Below are 19,178 nucleotides of genomic sequence, written 5' to 3'. Positions count from 1 at the left end.
TTAAATATGCAACTTTTTTGAAAAAAAAAGTTGGCCTCAGTCTGGACCCTCTCTCCAAGGGCCCACTACAGGTAGTTTAGTGTGTGAGTGCCCTCTTGTGGCCATAAAGGTTCAACACAACCTGGTCTTTTATACTCCCAAACTTGATCTAGTTATAAAATGGAACTATAATCTATTAAAATTAAATATTATCTCAACACACGATCAAATCCACGAGCGAGTCAATGATTTTCATGACAGTTTTATTTGCTACTGCTCACACACAACAAACTACTTACATCCATTTTTATGTTTCTTTAGCAACTAAAGGTGTGAAATATTGATATTGCAGTGTTGACATCCTGTAAGTACACCTTAAAAACATTTGTCATGACAAAACAGGACAATTTACAGCCACAAAACATGCTAACGCATCACACCTGCTAACAGAACATGAACATGCAAAGATTGTTGACACATTTCATCTCCACAGCAACTAAAAGGTCATCAATACCTTGAAATGAACATTTGTGCTTTGGGCGTATTAGCAGAATTTTATCTTTTTGGAGTCCGACGCATGGCTTCTTTGTGTTTGCATGCAAAAGGAAAACCTCCCAATTCAATTGGAAAGCTCCTACGGACAAGTCATACAAAACATAACAAACTAGAGGTGTGAATGCTCCGATGCTGAAGTGGAAGTGAAATACTGACAGAATGTCGAATGAATGGAGGAATAGTTTGAATGTTGGAATGGTTTGAATTTCCAGGAAACCCGGAATTTGGTTTGGAACTCGGGAACATGTTAGTTTGAATGTCCAGGATGAGTGGAATGCTTTGAATAGGTTGCAAAATGTGGGAATTGTGCAACTTGGAAAAATGTCCCTTCATTGCAATGGGAAATTCCTGGAAATTTGGGGAAAAGCGGGATTAAAAAAATTGTTGCGTTTGGACCAGATATTCCTCTTACTGGGAATTTAAACTGCTGCTCAGCCCCAAGTTATTTTCATGACACATGAGCTGATTTTAAATGAATCCCAGACAGAGTAGGTATTCTGACATTATATTCCAAAGCTTTGGGAGACCAATCTATGAACAACACCTTCCAATTGCATCGCCCAAGTTGATCTGACAATCCTACCCACCAGAACGAATACACATGTCTATTGTCCTCCTTAGTTGGGCACAGGATGTGATAAGAAGGGAGTATTGCTACTCCTCACATTCCTAAAGCCAAGGTCGTCTACAGCGTACCATCGGTCAGGAGATAGGGAAAAGATAAACAGAATACAAGATGGAACACTAGCTATTTGAAATACGACTATGGAACAAAATAAATAACTTTTGAATATGGATATATGTAGATATCTATCTAGGTCAGTATCTATGTCCTGAATGAGCTGAATTGGTTGGTGTTGGAATTGTTTAAATCGGGTAAGAAATGCTGACGTAGTAAATGCTATTAGGGAAATTTGGGAATTTTTTGGGACTTGGAAAAAGGGTAGTTTGGAAGTCCAGGACGGTGGAATGTGTTGAAGGTGCAATGGTTTGAAGAATGTAGGAATTGTGGAAGTTTGAAAAATGCCCAAATAATTTTGAATGGGGAAAATGCCCCCCCAAAAAGAGGAATAATGGGAAATCCGGGAATTTTTTCTTAGAATTGTGGAAGTAGAGCACACAATTCCTGAACAGGATGAATATTTTTGGAGTTGGAACAGTTTGAATCAAGATGAAAAATGTGGGAATTATGGAACTTAGAAAAATGTCTCATTCATTTCAATGGGAATTTCCCCAAAAATGGGAATTTCAGGAAAAGTGGGAATTTTTGGGAAAAAATTTGAATGGTCTGAAAAAGTTGAAATGGTTGGTGTTGAAATTTTTCAAATCCGTGGACAAATTATTGAAGTAATAATATGTTGAAATGAGAAATAGTATTACGGAATTCCTGGAATTTGGGGAATTTTTCCGGATTAGAAAAAAAATACTTTTTTTGTCCTTATTAAAAGGAATGTTTTGACGGTGGAACGGTTGAAATGCGCTGAAAAATGGGTTGCCAGAAAATAAGGGTGGAAACAGGGCTTTGGAAAACCAGGAATTCTGGAAAACCCTGGAATTTTTTTGAAATTTGAAAAGGGGAAGTTTAAATATCCAGGACGGTGGAATGTGTTGAAGGTGCAACGGTTTGAAAAATGTTGGAATTGTGGAAGTTTGAAAAATGCCCAAATAATTTTGAATGGGGAAAATGCCCACCAAAAAAGAGGAATAATGGGATAATCCGGGAATTTTTTCTTAGAATTGTGGAAGTAGAGCACACCATTCCTGAACAGGTTGGATACATTTGGAGTTGGAACAGTTGGAACCAAGATGAAAAATGTGGGAATTATGGAACTTGGAAAAATGTCCCATTCATTCCAATGGGAATTTCCCCCAAAAATGGGAATTTCGGGAAAAGTGGGAATTTTGGGGAAAAAATTTTGAATGGTCTCAAAGAGTTGAAATGGTTGGTGTTGAAATTTTTCAAATCCGTGGACAAAATGTTGAAGTAATAACATGTTGAAATAAGAAATAGTATTATGGAATTCCTGGAATTTCGGGAATTTTTCCGGATTAGAAAAAAAATATATTTTTTGTCCTTATTAAGAGGAATGTTTTGACAGGGGAACGGTTGAAATGCGCTGAAAAATGGGTTGCCAGAAAATAAGGGTGGAAACAGGGCTTTGGAAAACCAGGAATTGTGGAAAATCCTGGAATTTTTTGGGTACTTTGAAAAGGGGAAGTTAAAATTTCCAGGACGGTGGAATGTGTTGAAGGTGCAATGGTTTGAAATATGTTGGAATTGTGGAAGTTTGAAAAATGCCCAAATCATTTTGAATGGGGAAAATGCCCCCCAAAAAAGAGGAATAATGGGAAATCCGAGAATTTTTTTTTTCTTAGAATTGTGGAAGTAGAGCACACAATTCCTGAACAGGCTGAATATTTTTGGAGTTGGAACAGTTTGAATCAAGATGAAAAATGCGGGAATTATGGAACTTTGAAAATTTTCCTATTCATTCCAATGGGAATTTCCCCCAAAATTGGGAATTTCGGGAAAAGTGGGAATTTTTGGGGAAAAAATTTGAATGGTCTGAATGAGTTGAAATGGTTGGTGTTGACATTTTTCAAATCCGTGGACAAAATGTTGAAGTAATAACATGTTGAAATGAGAAATAGTATTACGGAATTCCTGGGATTTCGGGAATTTTTCCGGATTAGAAAAAAAATATTTTTTTGTCCTTATTAAAAGGAATGTTTTGACGGTGGAACGGTTGAAATGTGCTGAAAAATGGGTTGCCAGAAAACAAGGGTGGAAACAGGGCTTTGGAAAACCAGGAATTGTGGAAAATCCTGGAATTTTTGGGGTACTTTGAAAAGGGGAAGTTTAAATTTCCAGGACGGTGGAATGTGTTGAAGGTGCAACGGTTTGATTTGGTTGAAAAATGTGGAAATCTGAAGAAGAAGAAGAAGAAATAAATAGATGAATTTTGGTGTAAAAACAAAACAAATGTGTGAATGTTTTGGAGCATTCACACAATAAATTAATCAACGAATGAATAATCATTCACACCAAAACCATTTTTTAAAAACTTTACATTGTAAAGATGAATCTTTTTTAATGTATCTTGACTCAAGAGGGAACAACTAAATAGGAAATGTTAGCATGTTAGCTCGTTAGCTAGCGCTCCTGCTGACCAGAGCAGGATCCATAAACAATAAATAACTCTTTGTGCTTGTACAAAAACTACGACGTTTTATCAGGCACATGACTACATGACTACTGTACTACATGACTACTGTACAACATGACTACTGTACTACATGATTACTGTACTACAGCAAAATAAACTCACCTTAACGCAGACATCTGTCTTTGTACTCTGCATGCTAGCTTAGCGCCAGTCAGTCGGCAAAGGGGTCCTTTCAAAATAAGATACCCGGAAGACGTCAAAATAAAAGGGATGCCATGGCAAAGTTAATTTTTGAACAGTCACAGTCACCAAACAACATGAAAACACACTTTTTTCCACGTGGGACCAAACATGTTTTGTTTGTGTTTGTCCTGATTGACACGTAAAGACATCAACACCGTGGACAATAGTGCTGTCAATCATCTTTTTTTTGATGCCTGGGGAAAGGGGCGGGGTCACAGGGGTGAGCAGCGATCTCATTGGTGGATGACACGTCGCACGGTCACTGGTCGCTAACGGAGATTCTAAAAGAAGATGCAACATCGTTATTGTTTGTTTCTTTTGATCTTTGCCACACAAACTCAACTTTTACCATCATAATAATAATAATTCAACCTTTCAAGTGTCCTGCACAGTGAAGTTGCTAACATTAGCATGCTAGCATTTTTTTTGTGCGTGCGCAAATTTTACAAGGATAGAACTAAAAGTCATAATTTTTGTCCGATGCTAACATTAGCATGCTAGCATTTTTTGTGTGTGCGCAAATTTTACAAGGATAGAACTGAAAGTCGTATTTTTTGTCCGATGCTAACATTAGCATGCTAGCATTTTTTTTGTGCGTGCACAAATTTTACAAGGATAGAACTAAAAGTCATAATTTTTGTCCGATGCTAACATTAGCATGCTAGCATTTTTTTGTGCGTGTGCAAATTTTACAAGCATAGAACTAAAAGTCGTATTTTTTGTCCGATGCTAACATTAGCATGCTAGCATTTTTTTGTGCGTGCACAAATTTTACAAGGATAGAACTAAAAGTCATAATTTGTGTCCGATGCTAACATTAGCATGCTAGCATTTTTTTTGTGCGTGCACAAATTTTACACGGATAGAACTAAAAGTCATAATTTTTGTCTGATGCTAACATTAGCATGCTAGCATTTTTTTTGTGCGTGCGCAAATTTTACAAGGATAGAACTGAAAGTCGTATTTTTTGTCCGATGCTAACATTAGCATGCTAGCGTTTTTTTTGTGCGTGCGCAAATTTTACAAGGATAGAACTAAAAGTCATAATTTTTGTCCGATGCTAACATTAGCATGCTAGCATTTTTTTTGTGCGTGCGCAAATTTTACAAGGATAGAACTAAAAGTCATAATTTTTGTCCGATGCTAACATTAGCATGCTAGCATTTTTTTGTGCGTGCACAAATTTTACAAGGATAGAACTAAGAGTCGTATTTTTTGTCCGATGCTAACGTTAGCATGCTAGTGTTAGGTTAACATTTTTACAAAATACCTAGGTACACATGTAAAGTCGTTGATATCAGTACTTGTATTCCCTTGCTACCATGTTAGCGTGCAAAAGTTAATATGTTAGCTTTTTGCTATTGGCGTTATCTGGTCAGTCGATATCGTCAATACGGACTCAAAAGTTATATATTTTGTGATTTGATGCTATCTTGCTAGCATACTGACAGTAAACATGTTGACCTTTGATGTTAGCATGCTAACGTGTTAGCATGGTGGAATGTGTTGAAGAATGTGGGAATTGTGGACGTTTGAAAAATGGCCAAATCATTTCGAATGGGGAAAATGCCCCCACCGAAAACGAGGAATAATGGGAAATCCGGGAATTTTTTTCGGAATTGTGGAAGTAGAGCACACCATTCCTGAGCAGGGTGAATATTTTTGGAGTTGGAACAGTTTGAATAAGATGATAAATGTGGGAATTTTGGAATTTTGAAAAATTTACCGTTCATTTCAATGGGAATTGCCCCCAAAATTGGGAATTTTGGGAAAAGCGGGATTTTTTTTTTGAAAATGGTACAAAAAAACTTGAATGGTCTGAATGAGTTGAAATGGTTGTTGAAATTTTTCTAATCGGTGGACAAAATGTTGAAGTAATAACATGTTGAAATGAAAAAAAGTATTATGGAATTTCTTGGAATTTTGGGAATTTTTCCAGTTAAAAAACAACTTTGTTTTTTTTCCTGATTAAGAGGAATGTTTTGACGGTAGAATGGTTGAAATGCGTTGAAAAAGGGTGGAAATTAGGTTTTGGAAAACCAGGAATTCTGGAAAATCCTGGAATTTTTTTCAGAATTGTGGAAGTAGAGCACACACTTCCTGAACAAGCTGGATATGTTGAAGTTGGAACAGTTTGAATCAGATGAAAAATGTGGGAATTATGGACTTTTGAAAAATGTACGATTCATTCCAATGGGAATTTCCCAAAAATTGGTAATTTTGGGAAAAGCGGGAATTTTTGGGGAAAATTGTAAAAAACATGAATGTTGTGATTAATTTGAAATAGTTGGTGTTGAAATTTTTCAAATCGGTGGACAAAATGTGGAAATAATAACATGTTGAAATGAGAAATAGTATTATGGAATTCCTGGAATTTGGGGAATTTTTCCAGTTCAAAAAACAACTTAGTTTTTTGTCCTGATTAAAAGGAATGTTTTGACGGTAGAATGGTTGAAATGCGTTGAAAAATGTGGAAGGAGTAGTCGCCAGAAAAAATGGGTGGAAATAGGGCTTTGGAAAATCAGAAATTCTGGATAATTATGGAATTTTTTTCAGAATTGTGGAAGTAGAGCAAACACTTCCTGAACAAGCTGGATATGTTGAAGTTGGAACAGTTTGAGTCAGATGAAAAATGTGGGGATTATGAAATTTTGAAAAATGTCCCATTCATTTCAATGGGAATTTCCCAAAAATTGGGACTTTTGGGAAAAGCCGGAATATTTTGGGAAAATTGTAAAAAAAACTTAAATGTTGTGATTGAGTTGAAATAGTTGGTGTTGAAATTTTTCAAATCGGTGGACAAAATGTGGAAATAATAACATGTTGAAAAGAGAAATAGTATTATGGAATTCCTGGAATTTTGGGAATGTTTCCAGTTCAAAAAACAACTTTGTTTTTTGTCCTGATTAAGAGGAATGTTTTGATGGTAGAACGGTTGAAATGCGTTGAAAAATGTGGAAGGAGTAGTCGCCAGAAAAAAAGGGTCGAAATTAGGTTTTGGAAAACCAGGAATTCTGGAAAGTCCTGGAATTTCTTTTAGAATTGTGGGAGTAGAGCACACACTTCCTGAACAAGCTGGATATGTTGAAGTTGGAACAGTTTGAGTCAGATGAAAAATGTGGGAATTATGGACTTTTGAAAAATGTCCCATTCATTTCAGTGGGAATTTCCCCAAAATTGGGAATTTTGGGAAAAGCGGGAATTTTTCGGGAAAATTGTAAAAAACTTGAATGTTGTGATTGAGTTGAAATAGTTGGTGTTGAAATTTTTCAAATCGGTGGACCAAATGTTGAAGTCGTAAAATGTTGAAATGAGAAACAGTATTATGGAATTCCTGGAATTTTGGGAATTTTTCCAGTTCAAAAAGCAACTTTGTTTTTTGTCCTGATTAAGAGAAATATTTTGACAGTAGAATAGTTGAAATGCGTTGAAAAATGTGGAAGGAGTAGTCGCCAGAAAAAATGGGTCGAAATTAGGTTTTGGAAAACCAGGAATTCTGGAAAATCCTGGAATTTCTTTAAGAATTGTGTAAGTAGAGCACACACTTCCTGAACAGGCTGAATATTTTTGGAGTTGGTAAGTTTGAGTCAGATGAAAGATGTGGGAATTATGGAATTTTGAAAACTGTCCCATTCATTTCAGTGGGAATTTCCCAAAAATTGGGAATTTTTGGAAAGCCGGGAATTTTTGGGGGAAAATTGTAAAAAACTTGAATGTTGTGATTGAGTTGAAATAGTTGGGGTTGAAATTTTTCAAATCGGTGGACAAAATGTTGAAGTTGTAAAATGTTGAAATGAGAAATAGTATTATGGAATTCCTGGAATTTTGGGAATTTTTCCAGTTCCAAAAACAACTTTGTTTTTTGTCCTGATTAAGAGGAATGTTTTGACGGTAGAACGGTTGAAATGCGTTGAAAAATGTGGAAGGAGTAGTCGCCAGAAAAAAAGGGTGGAAATTAGGTTTTGGAAAACCAGGAATTCCGGAAAATCCTGGAATTTTTTTCAGAATTGTGGAAGTAGAGCACACACTTCCTGAACAAGCTGGATATGTTGAAGTTGGAACAGTTTGAATCAGATGAAAAATGTGGGAATTATGCAATTTTGAAAAATGTCCCATTCATTTCAATGGGAATTTCCCCAAATTTGGGAATTTGGGGAAAAGCTTGAATTTTTTTTGAAAATAGCAAAACACTTGAATGTTGTGAATGATTTGAAATGGTAGGTGTTGAAATTGTTCAAATCGGTGGACAAAATGTGGAAATAATAACATGTTGAAATGAGAAATAGTATTATGGATTTCCTGGAATTTTGGGAATTTTTCCAGTTCAAAAAACAACTTTGTTTTTTGTCCTGATTAAGAGGAATGTTTTGATGGTGGAACGGTTGAAATGCGTTGAAAAATGTGGAAGGAGTAGTCGCCAGAAAAAATGGGTGGAAATAGGGCTTTGGAAAACCAGGAATTCTGGAAAATCCTGGAATTTCTTTTAGAATTGTGGAAGTAGAGCACACACTTCCTGAACAAGCTGGATATGTTGAAGTTGGAACAGTTTGAATCAGATGAAAAATGTGGGAATTATGGACTTTTGAAAAATGTCCCATTCATTCCAATGGGAATTTCCCAAAAATTGGGAATTTTGGGAAAAGCCGGAATATTTTGGGAAAATTGTAAAAAACTTGAATGTTGTGATTGAGTTGAAATAGTTGGTGTTGAAATTGTTCAAATCGGTGGACAAAATGTTGAAATAATAACATGTTGAAATGAGAAATAGTATTATGGAATTCCTGGAATTTTGGGAATTTTTCCTGTTCAAAAAGCAACTTTGTTTTTTTGTCCTGATTAAGAGGAATGTTTTGATGGTAGAACGGTTGAAATGCGTTGAAAAATGTGGAAGGAGTAGTCGCCAGAAAAAAAGGGTGGAAATTAGGTTTTGGAAAACCAGGAATTCTGGAAAATCATGGATTTTTTTTTTTTTAATTGTGCAAGTAGAGCACACCATTCCTGAACAAGCTGGATATGTTGAAGTTGGAACAGTTTGAGTCAAGATGAAAAATGTGGAAATTATGGAAGTTTGAAAAATGTCCCATTCATTCCAATGGGAATTTCCCCAAAATTGGGAATTTTGGGAAAAGCGGGAATTTTTTGGGAACAGTGTAAAAAACTTGAATGTTGTGATTGAGTTGAAATAGTTGGGGTTGAAATTTTTCAAATCGGTGGACAAAATCTTGAAGTTGTACAATGTTGAAATGAGAAATAGTATTACGGAATTCCTGGAATTTCGGTTAAACCGGGGATTTTTCCAGTTTAAAAAAAACACTATATTTGTTTGTCCTGATTAAGAGGAATATTTTGATGGTGGAATAGTTGAAATGCGTTGAAAAATGTGGAAGGAGTAGTCGCCAGAAAAAAAGGGGCGAAATTAGGTTTTGGAAAACCAGGAATTCTGGAAAATCCTGGAATTTATTTTTAGAATTGTGGAAGTAGAACACACAAATCCTGAATAAGCTGTATATGTTGAAGTTGGAACAGTTTGAATTAGATGAAAAATGTGGGAATTATGGAATTTTGAAAAATGTCCCTTTCATTCCAATGGGAGTTTCCCAAAAATTGGGAATTTTGGGAAAAGCGGGAATTTTTGGGGAAAATTGTAAAAAACTTAAATGTTGTGATTAATTTGAATTAGTTGGTGTTGAAATTTTTCAAATCGGTGGACAAAATGTGGAAATAATAACATGTTGAAATGAGAAATAGTATTATGGAATTCCTGGAATTTTGGGAATTTTTCCAGTTCAAAAAACAACTTTGTTTTTTGTCCTGATTAAGAGGAATGTTTTGATGGTAGAATGGTTGAAATGCGTTGAAAAATGTGGAAGGAGTAGTCGCCAGAAAAAAAGGGTCGAAATTAGGTTTTGGAAAACCAGGAATTCTGGAAGATCCTGGAATTTTTTTTAGAATTGTGGAAGTAGAGCACACACTTCCTGAACAAGCTGGATATGTTGAAGTTAGAACAGTTTGAGTCAGATGAAAAATGTGGGAATTATGGAATTTTGAAAAATGTCCCATTCATTCCAATGGGAATTTCCCCAAAATTGGGAATTTTGGGAAAAGCCGGAATATTTTGGGAAAATTGTAAAAAAAACTTGGATGTTGTGATTGAGTTGAAATAGTTGGTGTTGAAATTTTTCAAATCGGTGGACAAAACGTTGAAATAATAACATGTTGAAATGAGAAATAGTATTATGGAATTCCTGGAATTTTGGGAATTTTTCCAGGTAAAAAAACAACTCTGTTTTTTGTCCTGATTAAGAGGAATGTTTTGACGGTAGAACGGTTGAAATGCGTTGAAAAATGTGGAAGGAGTAGTCACCAGAAAAAAAGGGAGGAAATGGGACTTTGGAAAACCAGGAATTCTGGAAAATCCTGGAATTTCTTTTAGAATTGTTGAAGTAGAGCACACCATTCCTGAACAGGCTGGATATTTTTGGAGTGTGAACAGTTTGAGTCAGATGAAAAATGTGGGAATTATGGAATTTTGAAAAATGTCCCATTCATTCCAATGGGAATTTCCCCCAAAATTGGGTATTTTGGGAAAAGCGGGAATTTTTTGGGAAAATTGTAAAAAACTTGAATGTTGTGATTGAGTTGAAATAGTTGGTGTTGAAATTTTTCAAATCGGTGGACCAAATGTTGAAGTCGTAAAATGTTGAAATGAGAAACAGTATTATGGAATTCCTGGAATTTTGGGAATTTTTCCAGTTCAAAAAGCAACTTTGTTTTTTGTCCTGATTAAGAGAAATATTTTGACAGTAGAATAGTTGAAATGCGTTGAAAAATGTGGAAGGAGTAGTCGCCAGAAAAAATGGGTCGAAATTAGGTTTTGGAAAACCAGGAATTCTGGAAAATCCTGGAATTTCTTTAAGAATTGTGTAAGTAGAGCACACACTTCCTGAACAGGCTGAATATTTTTGGAGTTGGTAAGTTTGAGTCAGATGAAAGATGTGGGAATTATGGAATTTTGAAAACTGTCCCATTCATTTCAGTGGGAATTTCCCAAAAATTGGGAATTTTTGGAAAGCCGGGAATTTTTGGGGGAAAATTGTAAAAAACTTGAATGTTGTGATTGAGTTGAAATAGTTGGGGTTGAAATTTTTCAAATCGGTGGACAAAATGTTGAAGTTGTAAAATGTTGAAATGAGAAATAGTATTATGGAATTCCTGGAATTTTGGGAATTTTTCCAGTTCCAAAAACAACTTTGTTTTTTGTCCTGATTAAGAGGAATGTTTTGACGGTAGAACGGTTGAAATGCGTTGAAAAATGTGGAAGGAGTAGTCGCCAGAAAAAAAGGGTGGAAATTAGGTTTTGGAAAACCAGGAATTCCGGAAAATCCTGGAATTTTTTTCAGAATTGTGGAAGTAGAGCACACACTTCCTGAACAAGCTGGATATGTTGAAGTTGGAACAGTTTGAATCAGATGAAAAATGTGGGAATTATGCAATTTTGAAAAATGTCCCATTCATTTCAATGGGAATTTCCCCAAATTTGGGAATTTGGGGAAAAGCTTGAATTTTTTTTGAAAATAGCAAAACACTTGAATGTTGTGAATGATTTGAAATAGTTGGTGTTGAAATTGTTCAAATCGGTGGACAAAATGTGGAAATAATAACATGTTGAAATGAGAAATAGTATTATGGATTTCCTGGAATTTTGGGAATTTTTCCAGTTCAAAAAACAACTTTGTTTTTTGTCCTGATTAAGAGGAATGTTTTGATGGTGGAACGGTTGAAATGCGTTGAAAAATGTGGAAGGAGTAGTCGCCAGAAAAAATGGGTGGAAATAGGGCTTTGGAAAACCAGGAATTCTGGAAAATCCTGGAATTTCTTTTAGAATTGTGGAAGTAGAGCACACACTTCCTGAACAAGCTGGATATGTTGAAGTTGGAACAGTTTGAATCAGATGAAAAATGTGGGAATTATGGACTTTTGAAAAATGTCCCATTCATTCCAATGGGAATTTCCCAAAAATTGGGAATTTTGGGAAAAGCCGGAATATTTTGGGAAAATTGTAAAAAACTTGAATGTTGTGATTGAGTTGAAATAGTTGGTGTTGAAATTGTTCAAATCGGTGGACAAAATGTTGAAATAATAACATGTTGAAATGAGAAATAGTATTATGGAATTCCTGGAATTTTGGGAATTTTTCCTGTTCAAAAAGCAACTTTGTTTTTTTGTCCTGATTAAGAGGAATGTTTTGATGGTAGAACGGTTGAAATGCGTTGAAAAATGTGGAAGGAGTAGTCGCCAGAAAAAAAGGGTGGAAATTAGGTTTTGGAAAACCAGGAATTCTGGAAAATCATGGATTTTTTTTTTTTTAATTGTGCAAGTAGAGCACACCATTCCTGAACAAGCTGGATATGTTGAAGTTGGAACAGTTTGAGTCAAGATGAAAAATGTGGAAATTATGGAAGTTTGAAAAATGTCCCATTCATTCCAATGGGAATTTCCCCAAAATTGGGAATTTTGGGAAAAGCGGGAATTTTTTGGGAACAGTGTAAAAAACTTGAATGTTGTGATTGAGTTGAAATAGTTGGGGTTGAAATTTTTCAAATCGGTGGACAAAATCTTGAAGTTGTACAATGTTGAAATGAGAAATAGTATTACGGAATTCCTGGAATTTCGGTTAAACCGGGGATTTTTCCAGTTTAAAAAAAACACTATATTTGTTTGTCCTGATTAAGAGGAATATTTTGATGGTGGAATAGTTGAAATGCGTTGAAAAATGTGGAAGGAGTAGTCGCCAGAAAAAAAGGGGCGAAATTAGGTTTTGGAAAACCAGGAATTCTGGAAAATCCTGGAATTTATTTTTAGAATTGTGGAAGTAGAACACACAAATCCTGAATAAGCTGTATATGTTGAAGTTGGAACAGTTTGAATTAGATGAAAAATGTGGGAATTATGGAATTTTGAAAAATGTCCCTTTCATTCCAATGGGAGTTTCCCAAAAATTGGGAATTTTGGGAAAAGCGGGAATTTTTGGGGAAAATTGTAAAAAACTTAAATGTTGTGATTAATTTGAATTAGTTGGTGTTGAAATTTTTCAAATCGGTGGACAAAATGTGGAAATAATAACATGTTGAAATGAGAAATAGTATTATGGAATTCCTGGAATTTTGGGAATTTTTCCAGTTCAAAAAACAACTTTGTTTTTTGTCCTGATTAAGAGGAATGTTTTGATGGTAGAATGGTTGAAATGCGTTGAAAAATGTGGAAGGAGTAGTCGCCAGAAAAAAAGGGTCGAAATTAGGTTTTGGAAAACCAGGAATTCTGGAAGATCCTGGAATTTTTTTTAGAATTGTGGAAGTAGAGCACACACTTCCTGAACAAGCTGGATATGTTGAAGTTAGAACAGTTTGAGTCAGATGAAAAATGTGGGAATTATGGAATTTTGAAAAATGTCCCATTCATTCCAATGGGAATTTCCCCAAAATTGGGAATTTTGGGAAAAGCCGGAATATTTTGGGAAAATTGTAAAAAAAACTTGGATGTTGTGATTGAGTTGAAATAGTTGGTGTTGAAATTTTTCAAATCGGTGGACAAAACGTTGAAATAATAACATGTTGAAATGAGAAATAGTATTATGGAATTCCTGGAATTTTGGGAATTTTTCCAGGTAAAAAAACAACTCTGTTTTTTGTCCTGATTAAGAGGAATGTTTTGACGGTAGAACGGTTGAAATGCGTTGAAAAATGTGGAAGGAGTAGTCACCAGAAAAAAAGGGAGGAAATGGGACTTTGGAAAACCAGGAATTCTGGAAAATCCTGGAATTTCTTTTAGAATTGTTGAAGTAGAGCACACCATTCCTGAACAGGCTGGATATTTTTGGAGTGTGAACAGTTTGAGTCAGATGAAAAATGTGGGAATTATGGAATTTTGAAAAATGTCCCATTCATTCCAATGGGAATTTCCCCCAAAATTGGGTATTTTGGGAAAAGCGGGAATTTTTTGGGAAAATTGTAAAAAACTTGAATGTTGTGATTGAGTTGAAATAGTTGGTGTTGAAATTGTTCAAATCGGTGGACAAAATGTTGAAATAATAACATGTTGAAATGAGAAATAGTATTATGGAATTCCTGGAATTTTGGGAATTTTTCCTGTTCAAAAAGCAACTTTGTTTTTTTGTCCTGATTAAGAGGAATGTTTTGATGGTAGAACGGTTGAAATGCGTTGAAAAATGTGGAAGGAGTAGTCGCCAGAAAAAAAGGGTGGAAATTAGGTTTTGGAAAACCAGGAATTCTGGAAAATCATGGATTTTTTTTTTTTTAATTGTGCAAGTAGAGCACACCATTCCTGAACAAGCTGGATATGTTGAAGTTGGAACAGTTTGAGTCAAGATGAAAAATGTGGAAATTATGGAAGTTTGAAAAATGTCCCATTCATTCCAATGGGAATTTCCCCAAAATTGGGAATTTTGGGAAAAGCGGGAATTTTTTGGGAAAATTGTAAAAAACATGAATGTTGTGATTAATTTGAAATAGTTGGTGTTGAAATTTTTCAAATCGGTGGACAAAATGTGGAAATAATAACATGTTGAAATGAGAAATAGTATTATGGAATTCCTGGAATTTGGGGGATTTTTCCAGTTCAAAAAACAACTTTGTTTTTTGTCCTGATTAAGAGGAATGTTTTGACGGTAGAACGGTTGAAATGCGTTGAAAAATGTGGAAGGAGTAGTCGCCAGAAAAAAAGGGTCGAAATTAGGTTTTGGAAAACCAGGAATTCTGGAAAGTCCTGGAATTTCTTTTAGAATTGTGGAAGTAGAGCACACAAATCCTGAACAGGCTGAATATTTTTGGAGTTGGTAAGTTTGAGTCAGATGAAAAATGTGGGAATTATGGAATTTTGAAAAATGTCCCGTTCATTCCAATGGGAATTTCCCAAAAATTGGGAATTTTGGGAAAAGCGGGAATTTTTGGGGGAAAACTGTAAAAAACTTGAATGTTGTGATTGAGTTGAAATAGTTGGTGTTGAAATTTTTCAAATCGGTGGACAAAATGTTCAAGTCGTAAAATGTTGAAATGAGAAATAGTATTATGGAATTCCTGGAATTTTGGGAATTTTTCCTGTTCAAAAAGCAACTTTGTTTTTTGTCCTGATTAAGAGGAATGTTTTGACGGTAGAACGGTTGAAATGCGTTGAAAAATGTGGAAGGAGTAGTCGCCAGAAAAAAAGGGTCAAAATTAGGTTTTGGAAAACAAGGAATTCCGGAAAATCCTGGAATTTTTTTCAGAATTGTGGAAGTAGAGCACACACTTCCTCAACAAGCTGGATATGTTGAAGTTGGAACAGTTTGAGTCAGATGAAAAATGTGGGAATTATGGAATTTTGAAAAATGTCCCATTCATTTCAATGGGAATTTCCCCAAATTTGGGAATTTTGGGAAAAGCTTGAATTTTTTTTGAAAATAGCAAAACACTTGAATGTTGTGAATGATTTGAAAAGGTAGGTGTTGAAATTGTTCAAAACGGTGGACAAAATGTTGAAATAATAACATGTTGAAATGAAAAATACTAAAATGGAATTCCTGGAATTTGGGGAATTTTTCCAGTTCAAAAAACATCTTAGTTTTTTGTCCTGATTAAGAGGAATATTTTGAAGAGATAGAACGGTTGAAATGCGTTGAAAAATGTGGAAGGAGTAGTCGCCAGAAAAAAAGGGTGGAAATTAGGTTTTGGAAAACCAGGAATTCTGGAAAATCCTGGAATTTCTTTTAGAATTGTGGAAGTAGAGCACACACTTCCTGAACAGGCTGAATATTTTTGGAGTTGGAACAGTTTGAGTCAGATGAAAAATGTGGGAATTATGGAATTTTGAAAAATGTCCCTTTCATTCCAATGGGAATTTCCCCAAAATTGGGACTTTTGGGAAAAGCCGGAATATTTTGGGAAAATTGTAAAAAAAAAACTTGGATGTTGTGATTGAGTTGAAATAGTTGGGGTTGAAATTGTTCAAATCGGTGGACAAAATGTTGAAGTCGTAAAATGTTGAAATGAGAAATAGTATTACGGAATTCTTGGAATTTTGGGAATTTTTCCAGTTAAAAAAACAACTTTGTTTTTTGTCCTGATTAAGAGGAATGTTTTGACGGTAGAACGGTTGAAATGCGTTGAAAAATGTGGAAGGAGTAGTCGCCAGAAAAAAAGGTTGTAAATAGGACTTTGGAAAACCAGGAATTCTGGAGAATCCTGGAATTTCTTTTAGAATTGTGGAAGTAGAGCACACAAATCCTGAACAGGTTGAATATTTTTGGAGTTGGAACAGTTTGAGTCAGATGAAAAATGTGGGAATTATGGAATTTTGAAAAATGTCCCATTCATTCCAATGGGAATTTCCCAAAAATTGGGAATTTCGGGAAAATTGTAAAAAAAACGTATATGTTGTGATTGAGTTGAAATAGTTGGTGTTGAAATTTTTCAAATCGGTGGACAAAATGTTGAAGTCGTAAAATGTTGAAATGAGAAATAGTATTACGGAATTCCTGGAATTTCGGGTAAACCGGGAAATTTTCCAGTTAAAAAAAACACTATACTTGTTTGTCCTGATTAAGAGGAATATTTTGACGGTAGAACAGTTGAAATGCGTTGAAAAATGTGGAAGGAGTAGTCGCCAGAAAAAAAGGGTGGAAATAGGACTTTGGAAAACCAGGAATTCTGGGAAATCCTGGAATTTTTTTTTAGAATTGTTGAAGTAGAGCACACCATTCCTGAACATGCTGGATATGTTGAAGTTGGAACAGTTTGAATCAGATGAAAAATGTGGGAATTATGGAATTTTGAAAAATGTCCCATTCATTTCAATGGGAATTTCCCCAAAATTGGGAATTTTGGGAAAAGTGGGAATTTTTGGGGAAAATTGTAAAAAACTTGAATGTTGTGATTGAGTTGAAATAGTTGGTGTTGAAATTTTTCAAATCGGTGGACAAAATATTGAAGTCGTAAAATGTTGAAATGAGAAATAGTATTACGGAATTATTGGAATTTCGGGAAAAGCAGGAAATGTCTGAACCGAGTCAACACAGAAAATATGGAACAGCGTCATCGTGACTAAGTTAGCATTGCTATCACGGTGTTGCTACCTGGGAACCCCGGGCGGCGGTCCTCTGTTGGGCCGGGACGGGGCGGCGGGTCCGGCGTCGGGCGACACGGCGGGTCTTGAGGGGGCGCCGGGTGCGGCCCGAGTGCCCGGGCGCAGGGGGCCGGGTGGCGCCCGACGTTGCGGCGTGGGACTGGACATGGGAGACCTGAGTGGGGTTTGTCTTTTACTGGCCGGCGAGCGTGCGGCGTCGGCGTGCGGTCCTACCTGCGGCCCGACGGGGCGCCCGTCACCTGCAGCCAGGAGTCGTCCACGGGCGGCGGCATGCCGGTGGTGACGGTGGAGGTGCTGATGTCGCCGATGATGTCGAGGCCTTCGCGCAGGGCGTGGTACATCCTCAGCATGTCGTCGCGGTGACGAGCCTGAGGGATACGCTACGCTTGAGGACAGCTGCAACACGGGCGGCGCTCTGCCGAGGCGCTACCTGCTCCTGGGACTCGTCCATCAGGGTGTTTTGGTCGGCGCACGAGTAAATCTGGGCCAGCAGGTCGGAGTGGATGAAGTCCTTTGTCTGATTGGACGAGAGGAAGTCCAATTACTGCACCTCGTCATACCTAATAAGGACATCGCTTAAAACACATAGGAGAGCTGGTCAAACAGCCCTTTTCATCGCATTAGCATGGTAGCACATTTAACATCAACATGATAGCATTTTAGCCACATTCGCTACAGCATTTAGCGGTGATAGGGCTGCTAACCCAAATTTCAGATAGCAACCTAAGGTACAACAAATAGCCCCAAAAAAAATCTTATGCCGTAGCCTTTTAGCAAATTTTGCACATGTATACCTAAAAGTGATATAGTAGTTTACTTGACGCTATCTTCTTCAAATGCTAACTGTTAACATGCTAACATTAGCGTACTACTATTTTTTCCCCCTAGTTCATTGGTATACATTTAAAGTCATTTATAGCGTTACTTACTGCAAGTTAACTAGCGTTTTCATGTTAGCATATTGGCATGCTAACATTACCATGTTATCTTTTAAGCGATAACTTTGTGTTATCTTTTAAGCGATAACTTTGCAGGAATACACGTACGTGTCAGGTATCTTGTTGCCATAGTAGCCCATTAAATATCAACATGGTAACATTTTAGCCACATTCGCTACGGCATTTAGCGGTGATAGGGCTGGTAACCCAAATTTCAGATAGCAACCTAAGGTACAACAAATAGTCAAAAGAAAAATCTTATGCCGTAGCCTTTTAGCAAATTTTGCACATGTATACCTAAAAGTGATATAGTAGTTTACTTGACGCTATCTTCTTTGAATGCTAACTATTAACATGCTAACATTAGCGTAGTACTGTTTTTCCCCTAGTTCATTGGTATACATTTAAAAGTCTATTATAGCGTTACTTACTGCAAGTTAACTAGCGTTTTCATGTTAGCATATTAGCATGCTAACATTACCGTGTTATCTTTTAAGCGATAACTTTGTGTTATCTTTTAAGCGATAACTTTGCAGGAATACACGTACGTGTCAGGTATCTTGTTGCCATAGTAGCCCATTAAATATCAACATGGTAACATTTTAGCCACATTCGCTACGGCATTTAGCGGTGATAGGGCAGCTAACCCAAATTTCAGATAGCAACCTAAAGTACAACAAATAGTCAAAATAAAAATCTTATGCCGTAGCCTTTTAGCAAATTTTGCACATGTATACCTAAAAGTGAGATAGTAGTTTACTTGACGCTATCTTCTTTGAATGCTAACTGTTAACATGCTAACAATAGCGTACTACTATTTTTTCCCCCTAGTTCATTGGTATACATTTAAAAGTCATTTATAGCGTTACTTACTGCAAGTTAACTAGCGTTTTCATGTTAGCATGTTAGCATGCTAACATTACCGTGTTATCTTTTAAGCGATAACTTTGCAGGAATACACGTACGAGTCAGGTATTTTGTCGATTGACGCTATCTTGTTGCCATAGTAGCCCATTAAATATCAACATGGTAGCATTTTAGCCACATTCGCTACGGCATTTAGCGGTGATAGGGCTGGTAACCCAAATTTCAGATAGCAACCTAAAGTACAACAAATAGTCAAAATAAAAATCTTATGCCGTAGCCTTTTAGCAAATTT

At 36.1% G+C, this 19,178-nt stretch overlaps 1 protein-coding gene across 3 annotated transcripts in view; it reads right to left on the bottom strand.

The window, feature by feature from the left end:
• Positions 1-225: 225 nt before the first annotated feature.
• LOC133549075 (dynamin-1-like) overlaps positions 226-19,178 on the bottom strand; it is a 42,157-nt gene continuing 23,204 nt past the window's right edge. Inside the window, exons 20-23 of one of the 3 annotated variants that reach the window (XM_061894193.1) lie at positions 17,512-17,598; positions 17,295-17,449; positions 17,071-17,235; positions 226-4,225 (exon numbers count right to left, since the gene is read on the bottom strand). In XM_061894193.1, coding sequence (XP_061750177.1) covers positions 4,204-4,225; positions 17,071-17,235; positions 17,295-17,449; positions 17,512-17,598 — 429 coding nt within the window. In that variant the 3' untranslated portion in view covers positions 226-4,203. Of the gene's footprint in view, positions 4,226-17,066; positions 17,236-17,294; positions 17,450-17,511; positions 17,599-19,178 lie in introns of those variants that run through there. The other 2 variants (XM_061894184.1, XM_061894200.1) reach the window with 2 other exon arrangements.

The sequence above is a fragment of the Nerophis ophidion genome, linkage group LG01, assembly GCF_033978795.1.
Source record: "Nerophis ophidion isolate RoL-2023_Sa linkage group LG01, RoL_Noph_v1.0, whole genome shotgun sequence".
Taxonomy (NCBI): Eukaryota; Metazoa; Chordata; class Actinopteri; order Syngnathiformes; family Syngnathidae; genus Nerophis; species Nerophis ophidion.
This window is presented reverse-complemented; position numbering and strand designations above follow the sequence as displayed.